At 41.8% G+C, this 25,149-nt stretch overlaps 1 protein-coding gene across 1 annotated transcript; it reads left to right on the top strand.

The window, feature by feature from the left end:
* The first annotated feature begins 7,826 nt into the window (after positions 1-7,826).
* On the top strand, positions 7,827-19,700 carry LOC146982381 (chymotrypsinogen B-like). Its single transcript, XM_085785517.1, has 7 exons — positions 7,827-8,064; positions 10,398-10,490; positions 12,955-12,975; positions 13,102-13,264; positions 13,348-13,616; positions 15,914-16,053; positions 19,313-19,700. The coding sequence occupies exons 1-7, from the start codon at positions 7,827-7,829 to the stop codon at positions 19,571-19,573; spliced, it is 1,185 nt and encodes a 394-aa protein (XP_085641643.1). The 3' UTR covers positions 19,574-19,700.
* Positions 19,701-25,149: the final 5,449 nt, after the last annotated feature.

Raw genomic sequence — 25,149 nt, 5'->3', positions numbered from 1 at the left:
ATCAACAGCAACAATAGCCTCAATAACGACATCGCTCGCTCTGGTTGAACTGTCCACACTGATTAATTTCACCAACTACATCAGACCTGTGTGTCTGGCAGCAGCTGACAACATCTACGAACGAACACATGTGTTACTGGCTGGGGATACCTCCAGACTCACATTAAGTATCAACATCAATATCATTATCAGTGAGTAGTGACTGAAAGTTGGAGAAGCAGCAGCTGCAGTTCCTCTCCTGGCCACTAGAGTGAGTCTGTCTCCATAGATTGCCATGTTACAATGTCCTTTGACTTAGCTTTGCCCCTTTGCCCTGTTTTGGATCAGCCAGGAGTTTGGGTGGCGGGGTCAGACACTTCCAAGATGGCAACTGTGGAGCGACTTCAAAATAATTCACTACCAATCAGTCACCATCCTCACTGTTCTCCTCTCTCATGTCATGACCTGGCTCAAAGGGTCCCAACAAAAAGGGAGACAACACCATGTAAATGTTCTAATGAATGTGTTATTGAACCAAATTTAACCAAATTAAATCATCAAAGAAAATATTTACATTATGGAGTGTGGAGGATCAGTGAAATCAGTGATGTAAGGTATGTTGATCGTGTGAAACAGAAGCAAAAGGAGAACTTAAGGCAGCATAACCAAACCAAACCAACATGTGGTGTGCCTGCAGGAGGGAAGCAGAGAGAGAGAGAGAAGCACCTGCAGACAGACAGGAGGAAGAAGACACACCAAGAGACACATGAGCAAGGACACACCCAACAGCTGACACACAGAAAGACAATCACAAGGGGACAAGTAGGCTATGGGCATCACAATGTTCTCATATATGTGATAGGCTGTGTACTTTGAGGTCCATTTGTCTTGAAACCAAATAAAACCTATATGCATCTTTTTATTTGTTTCTTCTTTACTTTCCGGTGTCTTTTGATTCTCTCTGCAAAACCCAAAGCTGGTTTGTATTTCCCTTCTTGCCTCTTGTCCATGTTCTTCCTCTTCGGACTGTTGCTAAGAAAGGTTCACTAATCATCTTCTTGATGTACTCATGGATCTTTTTTGGTTCATCCTGGATTGTGGCTCTAATGCTCACTAATCTTTGGTCCCCTTCTTTTGCCAACTAAATATAGATAAAAGCAAAAATGAAAAATAAACTATCATTCAACAAAAACAAAAAAACAAGTGCAATGTGCAACATTACAGTTTAAGGATCCAAGGAACTGTCCAGTTATTTTCCTAACATTATGAATATCTTCTTGAAATGTTAGATTTTGATTTTTGATTTAAAAAACCTAAACTTCAGTGTAACTCTCTTTTTTGCAAACTTTTTATTGAGCTTAGTATAAAGAAGGAACAAAGTTTTCCTTCCCAAAATGGTGTCCAATGATTATCATAATGCATTGTGTTTTATATTATTTATTTAATCCTATTTCCCAGTAATTTTATTAGAATGCCGTGTTTATATTAATCACTGTTATTACTTCTTCATAAACAAAGGGTTTGTTTTTGTTTGAAATGTTCTTCCTCTTTGGGCTTCTGCTGTGCAAGGTGTTCACCAAGCAACTCAGACCATTGGATTTTAAGCGAAGCCCTCCATGCACTGTGAGGAGCTTCCTTGTCTTGATATCAGTGGCCTCTATCGCCTGATGAACAGCAGGATGTAGGTGTTGATGGCTCAGATCTTGTTCTTTCTATTCAGATGACTTTCAGGATTTGCCTTGTTCTGCAGGTATTTAGCTGTGGCTAATTTTCTTACAGCCTCTTCATAGTTCCCATTTGCTTGTGGGATCCCAAGGCACTTGTAGCTATCCTCAACATCTGCTACGTTGCCTTTTGGTATTCTTCAGTCTTCTAACCAATGTCCTGCTCTTGGAAACAATCTGACCACACTTATCAAGTCCAAATGACATCCCAACATTGTAGCTGAAGATCCTGGTGGTGTGTCGGTGTCTGGTCACCTGTGTCATATACTGTAGCTTAAATTCATCCATGTGAAGGAGGTGATTGATGGTTGGCTGTCCCCGAATAGTCGACCATTTGGGACTTCACGTTTTCATTCCCCATACGCACTTGTTAATTCACAGCACACACTCATACTCGTCATTGCTGCACCGTCTCCAAAAGAGAGACAGTGATGTCATGCACGTGAGCTCAGGAAAAGGATGGATGGAGAAGGTCCTGTTATTGTTATCTCATGCCAACTGACATGTGAAATGTGTTTATTCTGGTGTTTTAACTCTTTTCTCCAGAGCGGAAAAAACCACAAATGAGATGATGAATCAATGACGGAAAGGCAAAATCTGACGAATCAGATTCGACTATGAAAATCCTTAGTCGATGACACCCCTAGTTGCAACACTCTGTAGCTAGTATGCATAACCACTCTTTGTAATGATCTGGCTGAGAGGGTTCAGGCCTGTGCAGAGCAGCAGAAGGGGCAGAGCAACTCCTTGGTACATTCTGCATTTTATGGTGACTTGGTGACTATGGTGCAGTTGGCTTGAAGTTGGCCTCTAGAGTTGTTTTCCAGAGCCCCAGTGAGTTCATGATGGAGGCTGCTGTTGAAGATGTAGAGTTCAAGCATTCCAGGATCCATCAAGTCATAGGCCTTCTTGTAGTCGATCCCCATGGTGCACAGATTGGTTTGTTGGGCCTACAGTCCCAGGTCACTGCTTTATCTACCAGCAACTGGTGCTTTGGACCCCCAATCCCTACAGTATCTGGGCCCTGCTCATCAGGAGCTTCCATGTTGTACAGAGACAGGTACAGTAATTGGCCAGTAGTTGGATGGGGTCGATGCCATTTGGATGACCAGCAGGGCGTTTTGTAGGTGTTGGTCAATCTTTCTTGATCGTTCTGTTCAGCTGACTTTACAGGACTTGCCATACTCCGTGTAGGTATTTGGCCGTGGCTGATTTCATTGTATGCTCTTTGTGGTTCCTATTCGCTTGCAGAATCCCAAGGTACTTAAAGCAGATATCAGTGGAATGTTTTTGTTGATATAAGTCCTAAATAGTCCTATTTTCCGTCAGCAATCACTTACATGAAGTATTTCAGCCTAAACACGAGTCTCTCCGTCACTCTGCTCTGCTGTAACCCGAGGAGAAAATTTTCCTTGTGGGATACAAGTGTTATCCAATGAGGGGAGAGAACGGCATGAAGGGCTGTGTGTGCAGCCAAGGGATGCGCGTGAATGTGGTGACGTAGCACGAGGACCAATTGATGCCTGACAAGGGCGGGGGCTGCTAACTCATGGTGCGTTCAAGGAAACTCGTACTTTGTGTTTTTCCTTCCTGTGAAGTCATACCAGTTCGATCTGGTACGAGTTCACGGGTCGGAAGTTACGAGTGGCCGTTATAGGGAACTTTCACAGACAACAGGACGGTAAAAACACGAGCTACGGGTTACCTGGAACGCTACCAAGTCGTAGTTGTGACTTGAAGCTGTAACTTACGGTTTCAAAAGCCTGCCTTGAACACAGCATTAGCCGAAACGGCCGTGCCGATGATATCTGCTTTAACATCTTGCCTTTTGGTAATCTTATTCTTTCACCTCTGACCTCTTGGATACTATTTGACCACATAATGGGTAGAGCAGAAAATAGCATGGCTTGAAGAGAAGAGGGGTAACAGCAGGTCTATTCTGTTCAACCATAGCAGAGGAGTTTTTTGCTGTCACCAACAGGCTATCATCCTAATGTTGCTTTCCCAGCAATAAAGTCTAAAATGTGGCAGCCCCATTCCACCTGAGGGGATTATCATAAAGTGTCACTGTCACATGACATATATTTTTGGGGGGCTTTTTTGCCTTTAATGACAGGATAGTTGCGAGAGACAGCAAATGGGAGGCAGAGAGGGGGGAATGACACGCAGGATAGGGCCGGACTATAGCCTCAACACATGAGGCGGGTGCTCTACCAACTGAGCTAAACACCACATGACATATTGTTTTTGCAGCTAATTAGTGTTGGTCAGGTGATCAGGCCAGGTGCAGTCAGGTGAACACATGTACAGGTATTTAAAAACAGCGACCTTCACTTCTTTAGTCACTTCTCCCTCTGTCTGTCAGTTGTCTCTGATTCGACTCAGTCTGAAGACCGTCTGCATCATGGAGGTGAAGCTGCTTTGCGCTGCCATGCTGTTGGTGTCGACACTCACAGGTGAGTGCTGCCTGCTCCATATTATAAAAAATATTGTAAAATATTAATATTAAAGCAGAAGTAAGCGATCCGGTCGTTTTGGCTAATGCTGCGTTCCAGGTAGGCTTTTGAAACCGTAAATTACAGCTTCAAGTCACAACTTACGACTTTGTAGCGTTTAAGGCAACCCACTCGTGTTTTTCCGACCTGTTTTACCGGTGAAAGTCACTATAACGGCCACTCGTAACTTCTGACCCGTGAACTCGTACCAGATTGAACTGGTATGACTTCACAGGTCACGAGTTACGAGTTTCCTTGAACACACCATAACAGTCCTCGTCCTTACGTCACCACATTCACGGCGTCCCTTGGCTGCACACACAGCCCTGCATGCCGTTCTCTCTCCTCATTGGATAAAAACTGTAGGATACGATAAATGTTTTCTCCTCGGCTCAGAGCAGAGCAGAGTGACTGACAGACCCGTGTTTCGGTCCAAACACTCTATGTAAGTGATTGCTGTCGGAAGATATAACTATTTAAGACTCATATTAACACAAATATATCACTTACTTCTGCTTTAAATTGACCTGGTTTCAGCAGAGCATCAGTGTTGATCAGCTGATTTGTATTTGTAGTGACAACATAGGAAAAATATCTGAACTGAACGGATAATTAACTTTATATTTACAGGAAATCCAAACAATTTATTAATAGTATTCCCACAGTGCTGTTTGTGTTTATCAATCTAACAATAGAATTACTTCCTACACTGAAACAACACCAAACTCACAAAGATTTTTGACTTAAAAAGGTAACACATAAAAAAAAAGTCAACTAAATAGAGATAATTTAATAAAATAAAGAAGAAACAGTAGTACAAAGTTTTACACAACATTCAAGCATACTGATATCTTAAATATTATTTTGGGTTTCAAACATTTAAAATTTGCATACTTAAATGCTTTTATAGTTTTTTTGTTCAGGGACAGCAGTTTGCACCAATTCGGTAGAATGGCCCACCATATATTTAATAATAATAATACATTTTATTTATAAGCGCTTTTCCAGAAGCTCAAAGACACTTTACATACAATAAATTCAGTTAAGAACACAAGACATATACATTCAGTTAAAAGCAGCAAAGTCAGAATAAAACATAGAAAACAATATAAACACACACAGAAATTATGTATTAAAAGCTGATTTAAAAAGGTGTGTTTTTAACATGGTCTTGAATGTTGAGAGGTGAGTGCAGGTGCGGATGGGTTTGGGGAGTGAGTTCCAGAGGGAGGGGGCAGTGATGGAGAAGGCTCTGTCTGTTTATTGTTTTGTGTATTTTTCTGTAACAACAGCATAAAAATGTACTTTTTTTTATCTGAGAATTTACTCTGAATGTGAAATGTTTTTTAATATACTAATAAAACACACATAGTATAATACTGTTATTTTTATTGATTCATGTGTTTTTCTTGTGTCTCTTCAACAGGAATCGACGCTCAGTCAGACGGTGAGATTTTAATCTGATTTGATTCAGTTCATGTTGAGATTTTTCACAGATAAGCAGCAAACACACATGAACTTTGACCCTTTAGCTCCAGACTGTGGCACCGTGCCGCTCAACACAAGGATTGTAGGAGGTCAGGATGCTGCTGAGGGGGCGTGGCCATGGCAGGTCAGTTTTCACATATTCGGCTGGTTCTACTGTGGAGGCTCCCTCATCAACGATCAGTGGGTCCTGACGTCCGCTCAGTGTTTTTTCTGGTGAGATCTGACCCATCATACACCTCACCTGTTGAAACAGAGGGATTAAATAGTAGTCACATGTTGTCTTGATCTGTTTCTCAGGGTACGCACCGAATATGTGATGGTTTATCTCGGACGTTACAAACAATCGGGCCAAAATCCTCATGAGCAGAACCGCACAGTGAGCCAGATCATCAAACATCCAGGACACAACAAGCCCAGGAGGTGGAATAACGACATCGCCCTGGTGAAACTGTCCTCACCGGTTACATTCAACGACTACATCAGACCTGTGTGTCTGGCAGCAGCTGACAGCGTCTACGAGGACGGGACGAACACCTGGGTCACCGGCTGGGGAGACCTCTTTACTTTCAGTAAGTATCCAGTATCAATATCTCAATATATCAGTGACTGAAAGATGGAGAAGCAGCAGCTGCAGTTCCTCTCCTGAACACTAGAGTGAGCCAGTCTCCATAGACTCCAATGTTATAATGTCCTTTGACTTTACAGCAGAAACAAAAACATCTTTGGTCTGTACCGTTAATTTCCTCCTTCATTACAAGTGGTTATGTTCAAAATTATGTAAATGAGGGCGTGGCCTCTTTGAGTCAAGTAAAGTAAAGTATGCCTTTATTCATCCCACGACGGGGAAATTCACAAATTAATAAAGGCATACTTTACTTTACTTTACTCAAAGAGGCCATGCCCTCATTTACATAATCACAGGCAGCTTCAGCCTATGTTTGCCACAAGCCAGCATGCACCCAAGTCTCAGCTCCTCTCAGGTTCCGCGCCTTTGCCCTGATTTGGATCGGCTATGAGTTAGGAGGCGGAGGTTAGGACTTAGTTCTTCCCAAACCTTCAGTTACTGTTCTGTTCACACTAACATCTCTTCTCTTCCTCAGCACCTCTTCCTTCTTCTGAGCCGCTGCAGGAGTTGGAAATTCCCATCACTTCCAACGAAAAGTGCAAGAAAATCTACACAGGAATCACAGACAACATGATCTGTGCCGTCACCTCCTCAGAAGGGAAGAACATCTGCTATGTGAGTCTGTCTGAAAGCTTTTCACTACTTTATGACACCACAATAATGATGATAATAATAACAACAAAATAATAACCACTAAGTACTTTGACAGACAAATCAAAGGTCATAAGGACATATGCATTCAGACAAAAAAACAACCAAAGCAACAAAAGGACACCATGGAGAGAATAAAAAAAGATAAAGAAAAAAAAGACAACATCATGAGTACATCATTAAAAATCTGTTTCAGCAGTGATTTGAAATAAGTCACTGATGTTGTCTTGTCTCTCTGCCAAAAATTACCACAATTGGATGTTTCCTGCATATCCTGCAGCCCTACTAACACACACACAAGCAAATGATTAGAAAGTACAGTAAAAATGCATGTTGTGTGTTGTCCAGCATTACACCAAGCTTTAAATACTTTACATGCTGACGAATAAATACAATAAACACCATTATGAAAAGAATCTGATTGGTTTATTGCAAGTGATGCCTAAAATATGGTGGCCCTGAAGGTTCAACTCACTGCAACTTTGGAACATGTACAAAGACACAAACATGCACAAATTCAGAAAAGTAATGTACCCAGCTTAAGAAACATTCACAATTAGTTGTGAAGACCACTATCTTTCAGTGTTGTAAGGTGAGTTTGTTTGGTTTGTTATAATAATTAATGATTATGACATTGTTGCAAGACTGGGATATCACTGCAAATATGTACTGTTGGCTTAGCCTCTTTAGCTGGGTCTTTGCAATTCAGCCCTCAGGGCCACCATAATTTTAAAACACTTAGCTACAGGATAAATAACAGGATCAAATGGAATCACTACTTTTACTTAAGTTATAAATCTGAGCCTGTCTTCATCTACTAACCGTCGTGTTAATCCTGTGCAGGGTGATCGTGGCGGACCCATGATGACTAAAACAGATTCACGGTGGGTCCAGGCTGGAGTGTCGAGTTTCATACTTGGATTCATCTGTGCTTCGCCCAATATTCCATCAGGCTTCACCCGAGTGTCCCGGTATGAGTCATGGATCAGGAGCCACATCATCACCAATGAGCCGGGCTTTGTCACCTACTCAGCTCCAGCTCCCTCTGGTGTTGGTCCAACCACCGGAGACATCCTCACTGTTCTGCTCTCTCTCATAGGAGGTTTAATGATGAGTCAGTCAGGTTGAATAAATGTTCCTGAACGAAGCCAAATAACAACAAAGTCTATGTTCTCATACATTTGATAGGCTGAATACCTTGAGGTTAATTTCTCCGGAAACCAAATAAAATCAACATTAATCTTTTAATTTATTTCTTCTTTACTTTCATTGGTCCTGAAACCAAATAAAATCAACATTTATCTTTTCATTTGTTTCTTCTTTATTGTCATTTGTCCTGAAACCAAATAAAATCAATATTCATATTTTAATTTGTTTCTTCTTTACTTTCCAGTGTCTTTTGATTCTCTCTCCAGTTATTTTCATATTACAACTATACATATTAAGACTGTTAATGTGAGATGTGATTGTACTGCTGTTTGTATAGATGCAGTATCTTGTTTTCACCACAGTGAGTCGTAAGCGTAAAGGCCAGAAGCTGATGCTGTGTCATCACGTTTTGTTTAAGCCACGCCCAGTGTTGTTTTCTGTATGGTGGAAGTTGGGAGTTCATTCCTCCATGACTCAAGAAACATGTGAGTGTGTGCTAGTCTCAAATAAATATGCTAAAAGAAGCTAAAGAATATCTCTGCCTCCGTCAGCTTATTCTCTGAGTTCAGCATGAGTAAATTCTTGAAGGTTGAATATGGAGAATGAGCAGAATACCACCATCTATTGATCAAGATAGTCCCTGTTGTCAGGGAGGTCACTCTGATCAGAGGAGCACAGAGGAGAACTATGCATGATATTTATGGAAAAGCAATACTTTCTATTCTGCACCCCTCTAAATGCCCTGTGGATGTGTTATTTTTGAAAAACATTTTTTATCTTTTAATAAACATTTTCCATATTCAACCTTTAAAATGTTAGATTTTTATTTGGCACGCAAACGGTCTCAACATCAGTGTAACTTGAGCTTAGTATAAAGAAGGAACAAAGTCCTTCTTCCCAAAACAGTAAAGTTCAGTGATTAACATAATGCATTGTATTTTATATTATTTATTCAAGCCTGTTTCCCAGTAATTTATCAGAATGCCGTGTTTATATTAATCACTGTTATCACTTCTTCATAAATAAAGGGTTTGTTTTTGTTTAAAATGTTCTTCCTCTTTGGGCTTCCGCTGTGCAAGTTGTTCACTAAGCAACTCAGACCATCTTCCTGATATACTCATTGATCTTTGTTGTCTCATCTTGGATTGTGGCTCTGATGTTCACTGATCTTCAGCCTCCTGCTTTCCCCCTGGAGCACAGATTTAGGGTGCTGAACTTGGAGTGAAACCCTCCATGCACTGTAGGCTAAGGAGTTTCCTTGTCTTGATATCAGTGGCCTCTAGCAGGACGTAGGTGTTGATGGCCCAGATCTTGTTCTTTCCATTCAGACTACTTTTCAGGATTTGCATTTTACTGTGTGGGTATTTGGCTGTGGCGAATTTTCTTAGCTATCCTCCACATTAGCTTGGTGGCCTTCTTATAGTCTTCAGGTCTAACCAATTTCCGTCTCTTGGAAACAATTCGACCACACTTATCAAGTCCAAATGAGATCCCAACATTGTTGCTGAAGATTCTGGTGGTGTGTCGGTGTCTGGGTCACCAGTGTCACTGTAGTTTAAATTTGTCCATGTAGAGGAGGTGATTGATGGTTGCTCCACTCTGTAGCTAGTATGCATACCCATTCTTTGTAATGATCTGGCTTAGTGGGTTCAGGTCTGTGCAGAGCAGCAGCAGGGACAGAGCAACTCGTGATGAAGGCTCCTAGAGTCCTGTTGAAGATGTAGAGTTCAAGTATTCCAGGATCCATCTGCGAGGCATCACGTTATTGGCTATCTTGTAGTCGATCTCTGTGGTGCACAGATTGGTTTGTCAGGCCTCACAGAGTTTCTTTTTTGTAGTCTGACTCTGATTCCTTAAGTTCTGACCAATTCTCTTGGATACCATCAGACCACACTTATCAAGTCTGAATGACACCCCAATGTCATTACTGAATGGTCGCCTGTATGGGAAATGACTGAATTATCTAATGATTCGGGTTTAAAGTGGGTAGAGGTGGCTGGAAGGAAGAGGGGTAACAGCAGGTCTTTTATATGTTTAATCATGGCAGAGGGTTTTTCTGCGTGGTTAACAGGCCATCATCCTAATGTTGCTTGCTGGACAATAAAGTCTAAAATGTGGCAGCCCCATTCCACCTGAGGGGGTGATTATAATGTGTCACATGACATATTGTTTTTGCAGCTAAGAATTGGTGGTCAGGTGATCAGGCCAGGTGCAGTCAGGTGAGCACATGTACAGGTATTTAAAAACAGCAACCTTCACTTCTTTAGTCACTTCTCTCTCCGTCAGTAGCGACTCTGATTCGACTCAGTCTGAAGACCGTCTGCATCATGGAGGTGAAGCTGCTTTGTGCTGCCGTGCTGTTGGTGTCGACACTCACAGGTGAGTGCTGCCTGCTCCATATTATAAAAGATATTGTAAAATATTAATATTAAATTGACCTGGTTTCAGCAGAGCATCAGTGTTGATAGGCTGATTTGTCTTTGTGGTGACAGAACGGATTGATTAACTTTATATTTACAGGAAATCCAGACATTTTATTAATATCATTCGAGACATGAGAAAAAGCTCCCGCACACTGTCATCACTTGCAGAGGTTTTATTGAGCAACGTTTCGGTCCTGAGACCTTCGTCAGGTTCTAAAGGTGTGTGTGAGGGAGGAGGCGGTATAAATAGCCTCGGCACCAATCAGCGTCCTCACGCGACAACACCCCAGAGGAAAAAAGTTACACACAGTGTAAACAAAATATACACATTATATCAAAATACACATTACATTACAGAATCTCATACATTAGGAAAAAAATCGAATTAAGAATTTTTTAAGGTTTTTTAAGACCCTGAGGGGCACTCGGGGAGACACAGAATATAGAAAAAATCTCTAGAAAAACATCTTTGATAGCGATTTAAGTAGCCTACATATCTGAAATAGGCCTGCATGTGAGGAGACCGAGCAAGACATCACCCCACATCGAAAACCACATCATATCATATCGAAAGTATCGAAAATGCAAACATAATTAATTTACTATAAACATTAGACATTTTTACAAATTTCTTCACATTTCTTAACAATTTTTTAGCCAAAGAGGGGGGTTAGGAAGAAACATGTCAAAATTATTACAAACACACATGAAGAGGCAACTCATCATTCAGACCTCTAGGTGACAGAGTCTGTAAGTTGTAAATCCAGAATGCTTCACGACGTTTTAACAGCAAGTCATGATCCCCCCCCCTGCGTGGTGGGACTACTTTTTCGATACCACAAAAGCGCAGGGAGGAGATGTCATGTCTGGCGTCATTGAAATGGACTGCTACCGGGTATTCCCTATCATTCCGGCGTATAGAGCTTTTGTGCTCACTAATGCGCTGTTTTAATTTTCTTATGGTTTTACCCACATACACTAGACCACACGGACAAGAAAGAATATACACAACATGCGTGGCATCGCATGTGATAATGCTGTTGATGGGGAACTTCTTGTTTGTGTGAGGATGGCTGAAGTGGTGGGTTTTGTATGTGTTGTTACATTGGGCACTGTGGCCACAGCGATAGTTGCCAGTGGGAAGGGGGTGTATGAGACGCTGTTGTAGCTGCGTGGGTTGCTGGTTAGTGACGTCAGCATGAACCAGTAAATCTCTCAAGTTTTTACCCCTCTTGTACACAAATAACGGCAGATCTTTAAACGAAAAAGACAATTCTGGGTCTGACTGTAGAATGTGCCAATGTTTTTTAAAAACAGGTTTTATGACATGTGACAGGGGAGAAAACGAGGTAATATAGGTGACAGAAAAACTCTTTTCTTTTTTCTGACTTTTTTTCAAGTCAGAGCGAGTTTTTATCAGGACGGTTTCATAAGCTTTCTGAATCCATTCCTCAGGATACCCACGCTGGACAAATCTAGCTCTCATGTCCATCGCTTTCTCTGTAAAATCTTCGGTGGTCTGACAGATCCTCCTAAGTCTACAAAACTGACTTTTAGGGAGACCCCTCTTCAATGGGGTAGGATGAAAACTGTTCGCCAGAAGGAGTGTGTTTCTGTCAGTATCCTTACGATATAAGGTAGTTGTGAGAGTACCATTTGTCTTGCTGACCCACATGTCCAAAAAATGTACTCTCTCCTGGCTATAGTCCACAGTGAATTGAAGATTACTATTAAAACAGTTCAATAATGCAACAAAGTCGCGTAATTCATTCAGATTGCCTTGATATAAACAAAATACATCGTCAATATACCTGTACCATTTGAGAATTCTGGAGAATTAATATCATTCCCAAAGTGATGTTTGTGTATTTATCAATCTAACATTAGAAATGACTCATTTCCTACACTGAAACATCACAAAACCCACAAAGATTTTGACTTGGTGTGACAGGTAAATAAGTAGAACAAGTACAAAAAATAAATATCAACTAAATATAGATAAAAAAGAAACAGGATATTAAAATGAGTTAAAGAAAAAAAGTATAAAAAGAAGGAACAAACTCCAACTCCTTCCCCAAAACGATTAACAGTAGTTACAGTATTAGCTCTATGACAATGTTTCCCAGAAATTATGTTAGAAATATATGACACTGTTATCACTTCTTCACAAACAATGGTTATCATTTTATTGTAATTATTATAATAATCATTATTATTGTTATTATTACAGTAGTAGTTGTATCATATATTTCTTGTATTGTATATTTTTCAGTAACGACTGTATAAAATTGTGCTTTTCTTATAATTTATTTTTAATGTGAAATTATGTTTTTAATACTATACCAATAAAAACACACGTATCTTCTATAATACTGTTATTACTATTTATTTTATGTGTTTTTCTTGTGTCTCTTCCACAGGAATCGACGCTCAGTTAGATGGTGAGTTTAGCTCAGTTGTTTAATTTAATCATTATAAAAGATTTTAATCTGAATTGATTCAGTTCATGTTGAGATCTTTCAAAGATAAGCTGCAAACACACATGAACTTTGACTCTTTACCTTCAGTTTGTGGCACCGCGCCGCTCAACACAAGGATTGTAGGAGGTGAGGATGCTGATATGGGGGCGTGGCCATGGCAGGCCAGCATTCACATATCCAATAGTTTCATCTGTGGAGGCTCCCTCATCAACAACCAGTGGGTCATGACGGCCGCTCATTGTCTCAGCAGGTTAGCTCTGACACATCAAACACCTCACCTGTCCAAACAGTGGAATAAAATGTAGTCACATGTTGTCTCACTGTCTTTCTCAGCACCAACACTTCTGATGTGATGGTTTACCTCGGGCGTATGACACTATCAGGCCAAAATCCTAATGAGCAGAGCCGCACAGTGATCCAGATCATCAAACATCCAGAATTCAGCAGCAACACATTCAATAACGACATCGCCCTGGTGGAACTGTCCTCACCGGTTACATTCAACGACTACATCAGACCTGTGTGTCTGGCAGCAGCTGACAGCGTCTACATGGACGGGACCAACACCTGGGTTGTCGGCTGGGGAAGACTCCAGATCTTCAGTAAGTATCACTATCAATATGAAGTAGTGACTGAAAGATGGAGAGCAGCAACTGCACTAGGGCTGCCACAAACGATTATTTTGATAGTCGACTAGTCACCGACTATTTTTTTCGATTAGTCGACTAATCGGATCATACGTAAATTGAATGTAAAACATACAGCTTATCGCACCAGCATGCAGCTGCTCTTATATACCATCATTAGCTTTCAGCTTGAAGTGTTTAAGGTAGCCTATATGCTAACTAAAAATAAAGACAATTAAGATGATAGTTCATTAAACATTTAATGAAATATGCAGCTTTAACTGTAGCATAAAGTGCAAACAGCTGAGTAAAATAAGGATAAGGCACTGGCCTAAACAACACCAAAATAAATACTTAAAGGTTTTTTGTCTTTCCTTCATTTGTCTCTGGCATTAAACATAGCATTTAAATAAAATGATGTGGACACCTGAAACTAAGGAATTGTTCACAATAATAAAGTTTTGGTAGGCCTATCAATCAAATATAACTTGTGCTCAGTGTAAATAATAGGAGTCGTTCTGTTAAAAAAAAATCAAATAGTTTATAAGACAATCGTCTTGTCTGAAAAAATGTAAATGTCCTTTTTACTGTCACAGAGGGAGAAACGTGGAAAGACTCAACAGAAAGTTCTGTGTGAAACTGTCAAATGAAAACAAGTGAAACTGAGGTGCAGCTCAAACTCTGCAAGGTGCGGACTGTGATGAGAAGCTACCGGAAAATATTGACGTAGTTTTACGCCGGGAGAGAAGACTTCCTCGTTAAGATGAGCGCTCATTACGTGACCAGGACGCTGTGACCGGACGCGGTAACGTTCCAATATTCTCCAACACCGAGTCTCAAAGTCCGTGATTTTATTTTTAAATGACGAACGGCTGTTTTTCAGTCAGTGATTTAAAACGGTGGAGCGGCGGTACCGCTCCTAGTAGCGCTTCTCATTTAAAATGACAGAGAGAGAGAGAGAGAGAGAGAGAGAGAGAGAGAGAGAGAGAGAGAGGGAGAGGAGCGGTGGCGGCGGCGGCGGCGGCGGGGGGGCGGGGGGTTTCACCGGTGCCGCCTGATGAGGGACAAGACCGGTAGAGAGAGAAAAGAGAGAGACCACCTGTAAACTCACCTTGAGTGGGTGAGTGCACGTGTGTGTGTGGTGGGCGGCTGCAGCGGTGGGTGCGTGTGTGGAAGGTGCCCCAGCAGTTTTGAGAGAAAAACAAAGTTTAAAAAAAAAGAAAAGAAACGACGCATCGACTATTAAATTAGTTGTCGACGATTTTAATAGTCGACGTAGTCGTGACTAGTCGACTAATCGTGGCAGCCCTAAACTGCACTTCTTCTCCTGGCCACTAGAGTGTTGTAGAGTTGTCCATAGGGAGTCATGGGAGTCCATAGACTCCCATGTTAAAATGTTCTTTAACTTTACAGCAGAAATAAACATGTTTTAACAAAAACACATTTGTTCTGTACTGATAATTTCCTCCTTCTTTACAAGTGGTTATGTCAAAAATTATATAAATGAGGGCTTGGCCTTTTTGAGTGGCAGGCAGCTTCAGCCTATGTTTGCCACAAACCAGCATGCACTCAAGTCTCAGCTCCTCACAAGCTCTAGCTGCTCTGCCCTTATCAGATAGGGGGCGGAGTCAGGCCACTTCCAAGATTGCGCTCAGTAGATCCAAGCTCTCTACTTCAAAAAAGTGGTCACATCACCCCAGAATGTGAAAGGTTAGGAGTTTAGTTAGTTCTTCTCAAACCTTCAGTTAAGGCCAGGATCAGACTACATGATTTGTTGGTCATTCATGATGGCCACAATGTCAGATAAACGATCACAGTGGCATGAATTCTTGCCGTGTCAAGTATGACCCCGACCAGTCATCAATTACGACCCTATGCGAATTCAAAGTGATCGGTGAGGCGTCACAACAAGTTGTCAATCACTGTTCATCACAGAGAACATGAGGAAAGTTAATGAATGTGTTCACCTCAAAACATGAAGCACATGTCCACTGGATGTTAACAGTGCATCAGAGCTCTCTGTCATCCTATTGGTCAACATCAAGTTTCACGTCGTAGGAGATGTCAGACTAGAAGAAATGCAAAAATTTCTAACATGCCAGACTTTACGTTGGGGCATTGTAGAGCAAAGTTGTTTGTTGTCAGTCGTTCCAGACGCCCATAACCAGGCCCGACACTGGGAATGTGTCAGCCACGACAAAATCAGGCTGAAATCGCATTGTGTGATTCGGGCTTAACGTTCTGTTCACGCTAACATCTTTTCTCTTCCTCAGCGTCTCTTGCTTCTCATGCGCCGCTGCAGGAGGTGGAACTTCCTGTCATTTCCAACACTCGGTGCAAGAAACACTACGCAGGAGTCACGGAAAACATGATCTGTGCCGCCACCTCCTCAGGAGGGAGGGGCATCTGCTATGTGAGTCTGTCTGGAAGCTTTTCACCCCTTTGTATGTATATCATTATGACGCCACAATAATTATAATAACTAGAAAATTTCCTCTCGGGAAATTTTGAATGGGCCACGGGAGCTACTGCGGGTTGTGCCATCTCTGTCAACATGGGAATCAAACCCACGATCTTAAGGTCAAGACAGAGCTGATCAGACAGACACATGATCATCTTTCTATAAGCACTGATATGGAGGAGCTGTAACCACATTAGGTTACCTGTGTGTGTGTGTGTGTGTGTGTGTGTGTGTGTGTGTGTGTGTGTGTGTGTGACTGTAATCACATGAAGCTGGCTCTAGAGTCTGTGTGTGTGTGTGTGTGACTGACTTGTCACATAGTTAGTTAGTAGCTGCATCCTGTGTCAGTCTGATTTAGCTGTGTCTGTGTTTATAAACATTTAAACGAGCGCCAGGTGGATTGTTTATGAAGTTAACGAGCCCTGGCCTGAGGATCAAAGAGGTTACCACGGCGATAGGGGCCCCCGCAGGCTGAGACAGACAGAAACGTGGAGAAAAACAGCCATTTTCTGCCTCTAAACCGGTCTCACAATTAGGCTTAGCATGACAAAACGGTAACTCCTATCAGAACAAAACACAGATCAATGTTGCTCTAAGGACTTACTGAAAATTTCGGTACGATTTGGTGTTTCTACAGTAAATATTTTGGCGACGCTGGCAGTTTTAAAACATCAGGCCGTTCTGCTCCTCTCAGAAAATATTTGTATTGGACTCAATGAGGAGCAGGGACAGACGTGGCCGCACTCAGAGGCTGATTCTGTCAATTCTGTAAGTCTCTCTGATATTTTGAGCACATGACATGAGAGATAACAAGTTTGTCTTACAAATTCTGAAAAAATTATGTCTGTAGAGTGTAAATTGTGGCCGTGGTGGCAATTTATCCAGAAAAAATACAGAATGTTTCTTCACTCTCTCCCACTCTAACCGATGATGTCACGCACTCTGACACGAACATTCCATGCAATACACACCCATTATAAACTCATAATTTCTCCAAAAATGATCATGGTCATTGATCAGGGATTGATCAAAAACTATATGACCTATCAAAACGTGGAGTAATACGACAATACACAAGACTTGTGTCTACTGTTTAAAGTTTAAATGGAGTCTCTAGGTGAAAGTATGCCTGAGCAGTAGACTTTTGTTAAACTCCAATGATTGGTCTTTTTCGCTCTTTTTTTTTCGCCCGTCCCATTGACTTACATGCAAAATTTTTGCGCAGTTTTTCGCGACTACGTCGCGAAAAATTCGTAAACAGTTGAGAAAAGTAATAGCACCCCGATCCCGATCAAACCCACGATCTTAAGCGCAAGACAGAGCTGATCAGACAGACACATGATCATCTTTCTATAAGCACTGATATGGAGGAGCTGTAACCACATTAGGTTACCTGTGTGTGTGTGTGTGTGTGTGTGTGTGTGTGTGTGTGTGTGTGTGTGTGTGACACCAACAAGGTTTAACTTTAAAACCAGATTAAATCATGGTTTAAGTTTAAATTCTGTTGCACGTTAACTGTGTTTTAATCACATGAAGGTGTGTGTGTGTGTGTGTGTGTGTGTGTGTGTGTGTGTGTGTGTGTGTGTGACTGTAATCACATGAAGCTGGCTCTAGAGTCTGTGTGTGTGACTGACTTGACACATAGTTAGTTAGTAGCTGCATCCTGTGTCAGTCTGATTTAGCTGTGTCTGTGTTTATAAACATTTAAACGAGTGCCAGCTGGATTGTTTATGAAGTTAACGAGCTCTGGCCTGAGGATCAAAGAGGTTACCACGGCGATAGGGGCCCCCGCAGGCTGAGACAGACAGAAACGTGGAGAAAAAGAGCCATTTTCTGCCTCTAAACCGGCCTCACAATTAGGCTTAGGGTGAGAAAACGGTAACTCCTATCAGAACAAAACACAGATCAACGTTGCTCTAAGGACTTCCTGAAAATTTCGGTACGATTTGGTGTTTCTACAGTAAATATTTTGGCGACGCTGGCAGTTTTAAAACATCAGGCCGTTCTGCTCCTCTCAGAAAATATTTATTGGACTCAATGAGGAGCAGAGACAGACGTGGCCGCACTCAGAGGCTGATTCTGTCAATTCTGTAAGTCTCTCTGATATTTTGAGCACATGACATGAGAGATAACAAGTTTGTCTTACAAATTCTGAAAAAATTATGTGTGTAGAGTGAAAATTGTGGCCGTGCTGACAGTTTATCCAGAAAAAATACAGAATGTTTCTTCACTCTCTCCCACTCTAACCGATGATGTCACGCACTCTGACACGAACATTCCATGCAATACACACCCATTATAAACTCATAATTTCTCCAAAAATGATCATGGTCATTGATCAGGGATTGATCAAAAACTATATGACCTATCAAAACGTGGAGTAATACGACAATACACAAGACTTGTGTCTACTGTTTAAAGTTTAAATGGAGTCTCTAGGTGAAAGTATGCCTGAGCAGTAGACTTTTGTTAAACTCCGATGATTGGTCTTTTTCGCTCTTTTTTTCCCGCCCGTCCCATTGACTTACATGCAAAAATTTTGCGCAGTATTTCGCGACTTACGTCGCGAATAATTCGTACACTGTTGAGAAAAGTAATAGCACACCGATCCCGATCAGGACGCACGTTTTGATATATAATATGTCCTGCAACTCTTCGAGTTCGCCCGGGCACTGGTCCCTGCAGCTATTTCATAGCTGTTGGGACCAGTGCCCGGTGCGATTGCCCGCGGCCCTAATAACAATAACAAAATAATAACCTATTCTTTGACAGTCAAATGAAAGGTCATAAGGTCATAAGTCACTGACGTTGTCTTGTCTCTCTATCACCCAAAAATTACCACAATAGGCTGTTTCCTACATGTCCTGACCTGTAACCTACTAACACACAAGCAAATGATTAGGAAGTAAAAAGGCATGACAACAAGCTTTACTTACTTTACATGCTGATAAATAAATATAATCAACACCATTATAAAAGGAATCTGATTGGTTTATTGCAAGTGATGCTAAAATACCGTGGCCCTGAGGGTTCAACTCACTGCAACTTTGGAATATAGGACACATGCAAAAAGTAATGTACCCAGCTAAAGACGAATACTAAGCTAACAGTACATTCATAATTAGTTGTGATAAATAATAAATAACAGGATCGAATGTTACCACTACTTTCTTCCTCTACTAACCGTAACTGTCATGTTAATCCTGTGCAGGGTGATGGTGGCGGCCCCATGATGACTAAAACTGACTCCCGGTGGGTCCAGGGTGGAGTGGTGAGTTTCATAATCGGACTCTTCTGTGCGATGCCCACTTCTCCATCAGGCTTCACCAGAGTGTCCCAGTATGAGTCCTGGATCAAGAGCGAGATCACCACCAACCAGCCGGGCTTTGTCACCTTCTCAGCCTCCTCCAGTGTCGGTCCAGCCACCGGAGTCATCCTCACTGTTCTGCTCTCTCTCTACGTCCTCTCATAAGAGGTTTAATGATGAGTCAATCAGGTCGGACAAATGGTCCGGAATAAAGCCAAATAACAACAACAACAAAGTTTATGTTCTCGTATATTTGATAGGCTGTTTACCTGGAAGTTAATTTGTCCTGAAACCAAATAAAATCAATATTCATCTTTTATTTGTTTCTTCTTTACTTTCCGGTGTCTTTTGATTCTCCATCCAATCATTTTCATAATAATATGAATATCTTCTTGAAATTTTAGATGTTTATTTTGGACAATAAACAGCCTCAACTTCAGTGTAACTCTCTGTATTGCCAGCTTTTTATTGAGCTTAGCATAAAGAAGGAACAAAGTTCTCCTTCCCAAAATGGTAAAGTTCAATGATTAACATAATGAACTGTGTTTTATATTATCCATATAACCCTGTTTCCCAGTAATTTTATCAGAATGCCGTGTTCATATCACTGTTATTACTTCTTCATGGACAAAGGGTTTGTTTTTGTTTGAATTCTTATTCCTCTTCGGGCTTCTGCTGTGCAGGGTGTTCACTGAGCGACTCAGACCATCTTGCTGATACTCATTGATCTTTGTTGTCTCATCCTGGATTGTGGCCCTGATGTTCACTGATCCTCGGACTCCTTCTTTCTCCCTGGAGTACAGCCTCAGGGGGCTCAACTTGGAGTGAAACCCTCCATGCACTGTGAAGAGCTTCCTTATCTTGATATCAGTGGCCTCTATCGCCTGATGACCAGCAGGACATAGATGGTAATAGCCCAGATCTTGGTCTTTCCAGTGAAATGATTTTTCAGGATTTGCCTTTTTCTGTATAGATATTTGGCTGTGGCTAATTTTCTTACAACCTCTACATGGTTCCAATTTGCTTGTGGGATCCCATTGTACTTGTAGCTGTCCACAACATCTGCCATGTTACCTTTTGGTAGTCTTCACCAATGGAGGAGGTGACTGATGGTTGCTCCACTCTGCATAGCCATTCGTTGTACCAATCTGGCTGAGGGGAATCGGGCATGTGTAGAGTAGCAGCAGGGACAGAGCAACTCCTTGGTACATGCTGCATTGGATGGTGGCTTGTGCAGTTGGCCGAGCTGTTTTACAGAGCCCCACTGACTGACTTTACAAGACTTGCCTTCCTCTGTGTAAGTATTTGGCTGTTGCTGAGTTCCTTGCAGCCTCTTTGTGGTTCCCATTTGCTTGTGGGATCCCAAGGTGCTTGCACTGTAGCTGTCTTCAGCACCTGCTATGTTGATTTTTGATTGTCTTGGAAACCACCCGACCACACTTATCAAGTCCAAATGACAGATTGCAGTCCCAAGTCACTGTTACCAGCAACTGGTAGAGGAAAATAATTGGCCAGTAGTTGGATGGGATCATTCCAGTCTGGATGAATTATCTTTCTGTTCAACTGACTTTACAGGACTTGCCTTCCTCTGTGTAGGTATTCGGCTTTGTGGTTCCCATTTTTTTTGCGGGATCCCAAGGTACATGTAGCTGTCCTCAATACCTGCATGCCTTTTGCTGATTCCTTTAGTTCACTGGATTCCCCCTCGGCGAGTGCTGCGGGGTTGACACAGCCTTGGGTGGTCAACCAGGACAACTCACACACTCAACACATTCAACTCAGCTTGTGTTCCTTTACTTATCACTTTGTGCATGTTGTATCAAGTTTCTTGCCGTCAGCCCAGCCACGCTGTTCCTCCGTGGACTCACTTTCAACCACCGCTCCGTCCAGACTCGCACTCTCTGCTGTGTAACTCGCGGAAAGCACCGACAATTGGTCCAATTTGCGGAAAAGTTGTGGTGATTGTACAAAATTGCAAGATCGCAAAAATTTGCGGGGATTGGCTGAATTTGCGTTAATTGTTGTGATTGCAAATTCGCGAATTCCTGGAGGGACTGGTTAACAGGCGATCATTCTAACATTGCTTGCTCAGCAATAACGTCTAAAATGTGGCAGCCCCATTAATGTCATATGACATGTATAGGCTACTGTATTGTTTTTGCAGCTAACAATTGGTGGTCACGTGATCAGGTCAGGTGCAGTCAGGTGAGCACATGTACAGGTGTTTAAAAACAGTGACTTTCACTTCTTTAGTCACTTCTCCCTCCGTCAGTATTGACTGTGATTCGACTCAGTCTGAAGACCGTCTGCATCATGGAGCTGAAGCTGCTTTGTGCTGCCGTGCTGTTGGTGTCAACACTCACAGGTGAGTGCTGCCTTATTATAAAAAATATTGTTAAATATTAATATCAAATTGACCTGGTTTCAGCAGAGCATCAGTGTTGATCATCTGATTTGTATTTGTAGTGATGACAGTGAAAAAAATTAGTGCTGTCAATCGATTAAAATATTGAATTGCGATTAATCGCATAGTTAACTTGCGATTAATCGCATAGTTAACTTGCGATTAATCGCATATTTATCTATTCTAAATTACCTTTGAATTATCATTTTAATACTCTTATCAAAATGGAAAAGTGGATAGGCTTGCTTTGTACAAATGTTTTTTTAATGAAAACAACAATGTGTAGTGTAGTTATATTTCACACTAACATTCTCACTTTGAGCAGTCATCACAAAATCTATCAATTGTGTGTGTGTGTTCATCTCTCTCGCTCTCTGTTTAGATAAATAAACACAAATAAGCTACAAACGCACATACATTGGCCTCTCGTATTCGCCAATCGCGGTGTTTTATTTTGAAAATTGACCCGATTCACTCGCGGCTCATGCATAAAACAGACCAGACACCGAAACGATCGCTTCAGGGCACGAGCCGGCCGTGGAGGTGTGCGCTATATATATATATAAGTATGAATATCTTTTTGAACTCTTAGATTTTTATTTAGGATGTCAACAGCCTCAACTTCAAAGGAAAAGTTCAACCTGTTAATCTTAATTGCAGCTCTGTAGCTGAGCATAAAGAAGGAACAAAGTCCTCCTCCCCAAACTGTTAAAGGTCAATGATTGATTAACATGATATATTGTGTTTCATATAACTGTGTTTCCCAGACATGATGGTGGGATGCTGTGTTTATATGAATCACTGTTATCACTTCTACATGGTGTAAAGTTTCTTTTCTGTGTGAATAGACAGAAAAGAAAACAGGGAGAGGTCTTTCATATACCAATAAAAACATAGGCATCTTCTATAATACTGTTATTTCTATTGATCTATGTTTATTTCTTGTGTCTCTTCCACAGGAATCGACGCTCAGTCAGACGGTGAGTTCGGCTTAGTTATTTAATTTCTCAGTTAAGGTTTGAATAATTAAAACACATCAGGTGGAGAGTGACACAGTGTCTCCACAGAGGTTTGTTAAATCATTATAAAAGATTTAATCTGAATTGATTCAATTCATGTGGAGATTTTTCACAGATAAGCAGCAAACAAACATGAACTTTGACCCTTTACCTTCAGTTTGTGGCATCGGGCCACTCAACACAACGATCGTAGGAGGTCAGGATGCTGCTGAGGGGGCGTGGCCATGGCAGGTCAGTGTAGAAAGCGTATATTTCTGTGGAGGCTCCCTCATCACCGACCAGTGGGTCCTGACGGCCGCTCAGTGTCTCCGCGGGTGAGCTCTGACACATCAAACACCTCACCTGTCCAAACAGAGGAATTAAAAAGTAGTCACATGTTGTCTTGTTGTTTTTCTCAGCACCTACACTTCTGGTGTGACGGTTTACCTCGGACGTCACGCACAAGCAGGCCCAAATCCTCATGAGCAGCGCCGGACAGTGAGCCTGATCATCAGACATGCACAATTCAACAACACCCCGTTCAATAACGACATCGCCCTGGTGAAACTGTCCTCACCGGTTACATTCAACGACTACATCAGACCTGTGTGTCTGGCAGCAGCTGACAGCGTCTACGAGGATGGGACGGACGTCTGGGTCACTGGCTGGGGAAGACCCCAAACTAACAGTAAGTATCAATATCAATATCAGTGAGTGAAACATGGAGAAGCAGCAGCTGCAGTCCCTTCTCCTGACCAGTCAGTGTCCACAGAGTAAATGGGGAGGCAGAGAGACGGGAAATGACACGCAGCAAAAGGCCACCTGAATCTGGATTTGATCTAGAACCGGCTGCAGTGAGGACTATAGAGTGTGCATATGAGGCGCCTGCTCTACCCACTAAGCTAAACGGCACCCCGACATAAAGGTTTTAAAACATTTTCTCCTTCATTACAAGTGGTTATGCACTTCCAAGATGGTGCTCAGTAGATTGGTAGATCCGAGCTCTCTACTTCGAGAAACTGGATCAAGTCATCTCAAAATATCTCCCAGATTGTGAGAGGGACTTAATTCTTCTTAAACCTTCAGTTAATGTCTTTTAACGCTAACACCTCTTCTCTTCCTCAGCACCTCTTCCTTCTACTAAGCCGCTGCAGGAGTTGAAAATTCCCGTCATTTCCAACAGTCAGTGCAAGAAAATCAACAAAGGAATCACGGACAACATGATCTGTGCCGCCACCTCCTCAGGAGGGAGGGGCATCTGCAAAGTGAGTCTGTCTTGAAGCTTTTCACCTCTTGGTATCTAGATTATTTGCAGGACATATCCATTCATAAATTCAGACAAAAACAATAAAAGCAATAAAAGGATGGTAGGGAGACAATAAAAAGATAACAAGAGAAAAAAAAGACATCATGAGTAGCTATATCAATTAAAATGTGTTTTAGCAGTGATTTGAAAGTCACTGACGTTGCCTTGTTTCTCTATCGGCCAAAAATGACCACAATAGGTTGTTTACTGCTGATCCTGCAGCCCTACTAAGGCCTTGTCCACACGAACACGGGTATTCTTAAAACAGAAGTTTTGTTAAGTGAAATTCCGCGTCCACACGAGCTATGTAATAAAACTACTCCATACACACACTCGTCCAGGCGCCTCTGTAGATGAGCAACTGCATGACCAAACACAGCTGACCGCATAGTAATAAACAACACCAACTTTGTCACGTCCATTTTAGCTCGCTAATATTAAAGCAGAAGTAAGCAATATTTTTGTGTTAATATAAGTCTTAAGTAGTTCTATCTTCCGACAGCAATCACTTACATAGAGTGTTTGGACCGAAACACGGGTCTGTCAGTCACTCTGCTCTGCTGTAAGCCAAGGAGAAAACTTTTCTTGTATCCTACAAGTTCTATCCAATGAGGAGAGAGAACGGCATGAAGGGCTGTGTGTGCAGCCAAGGGATGCGCCTGAATGTGGTGACGTAGGCACGAGGTTCAAGGCAACCCGTAACTCGTGTTTTTCCGACCTGTGAAGTCGTACCAGTTCGATCTGGTGCGAGTTCAAGGGTCGGAAAAACACGAGTGGCCGTTATAGTGACTTTCACAGGCAACAGGTCGGAAAAACACGAGTTGGGGTTGCCTAAGCTGTAATTTACGGTTTCAAAAGCCTGCCTGGAACGCAGCATTAGCCAAAATGACCGGATCGCTTACTTCTGCTTTAAAGGTGTACAGAAAAGAAAACTGAATTTGAGCCCACTCTGGATCATAAAATTAATGTGATAACTCATCTTTCAGACGATGGAGGCCAAACTTTGTGCAAAATTCTATTTTTGAGTAAATCC

This window comes from Trachurus japonicus, chromosome 8 (genome assembly GCF_045865225.1).
Source record: "Trachurus japonicus isolate A0001 chromosome 8, Traja_1.0".
Classification (NCBI taxonomy): Eukaryota; Metazoa; Chordata; class Actinopteri; order Carangiformes; family Carangidae; genus Trachurus; species Trachurus japonicus.
This window is presented reverse-complemented; position numbering and strand designations above follow the sequence as displayed.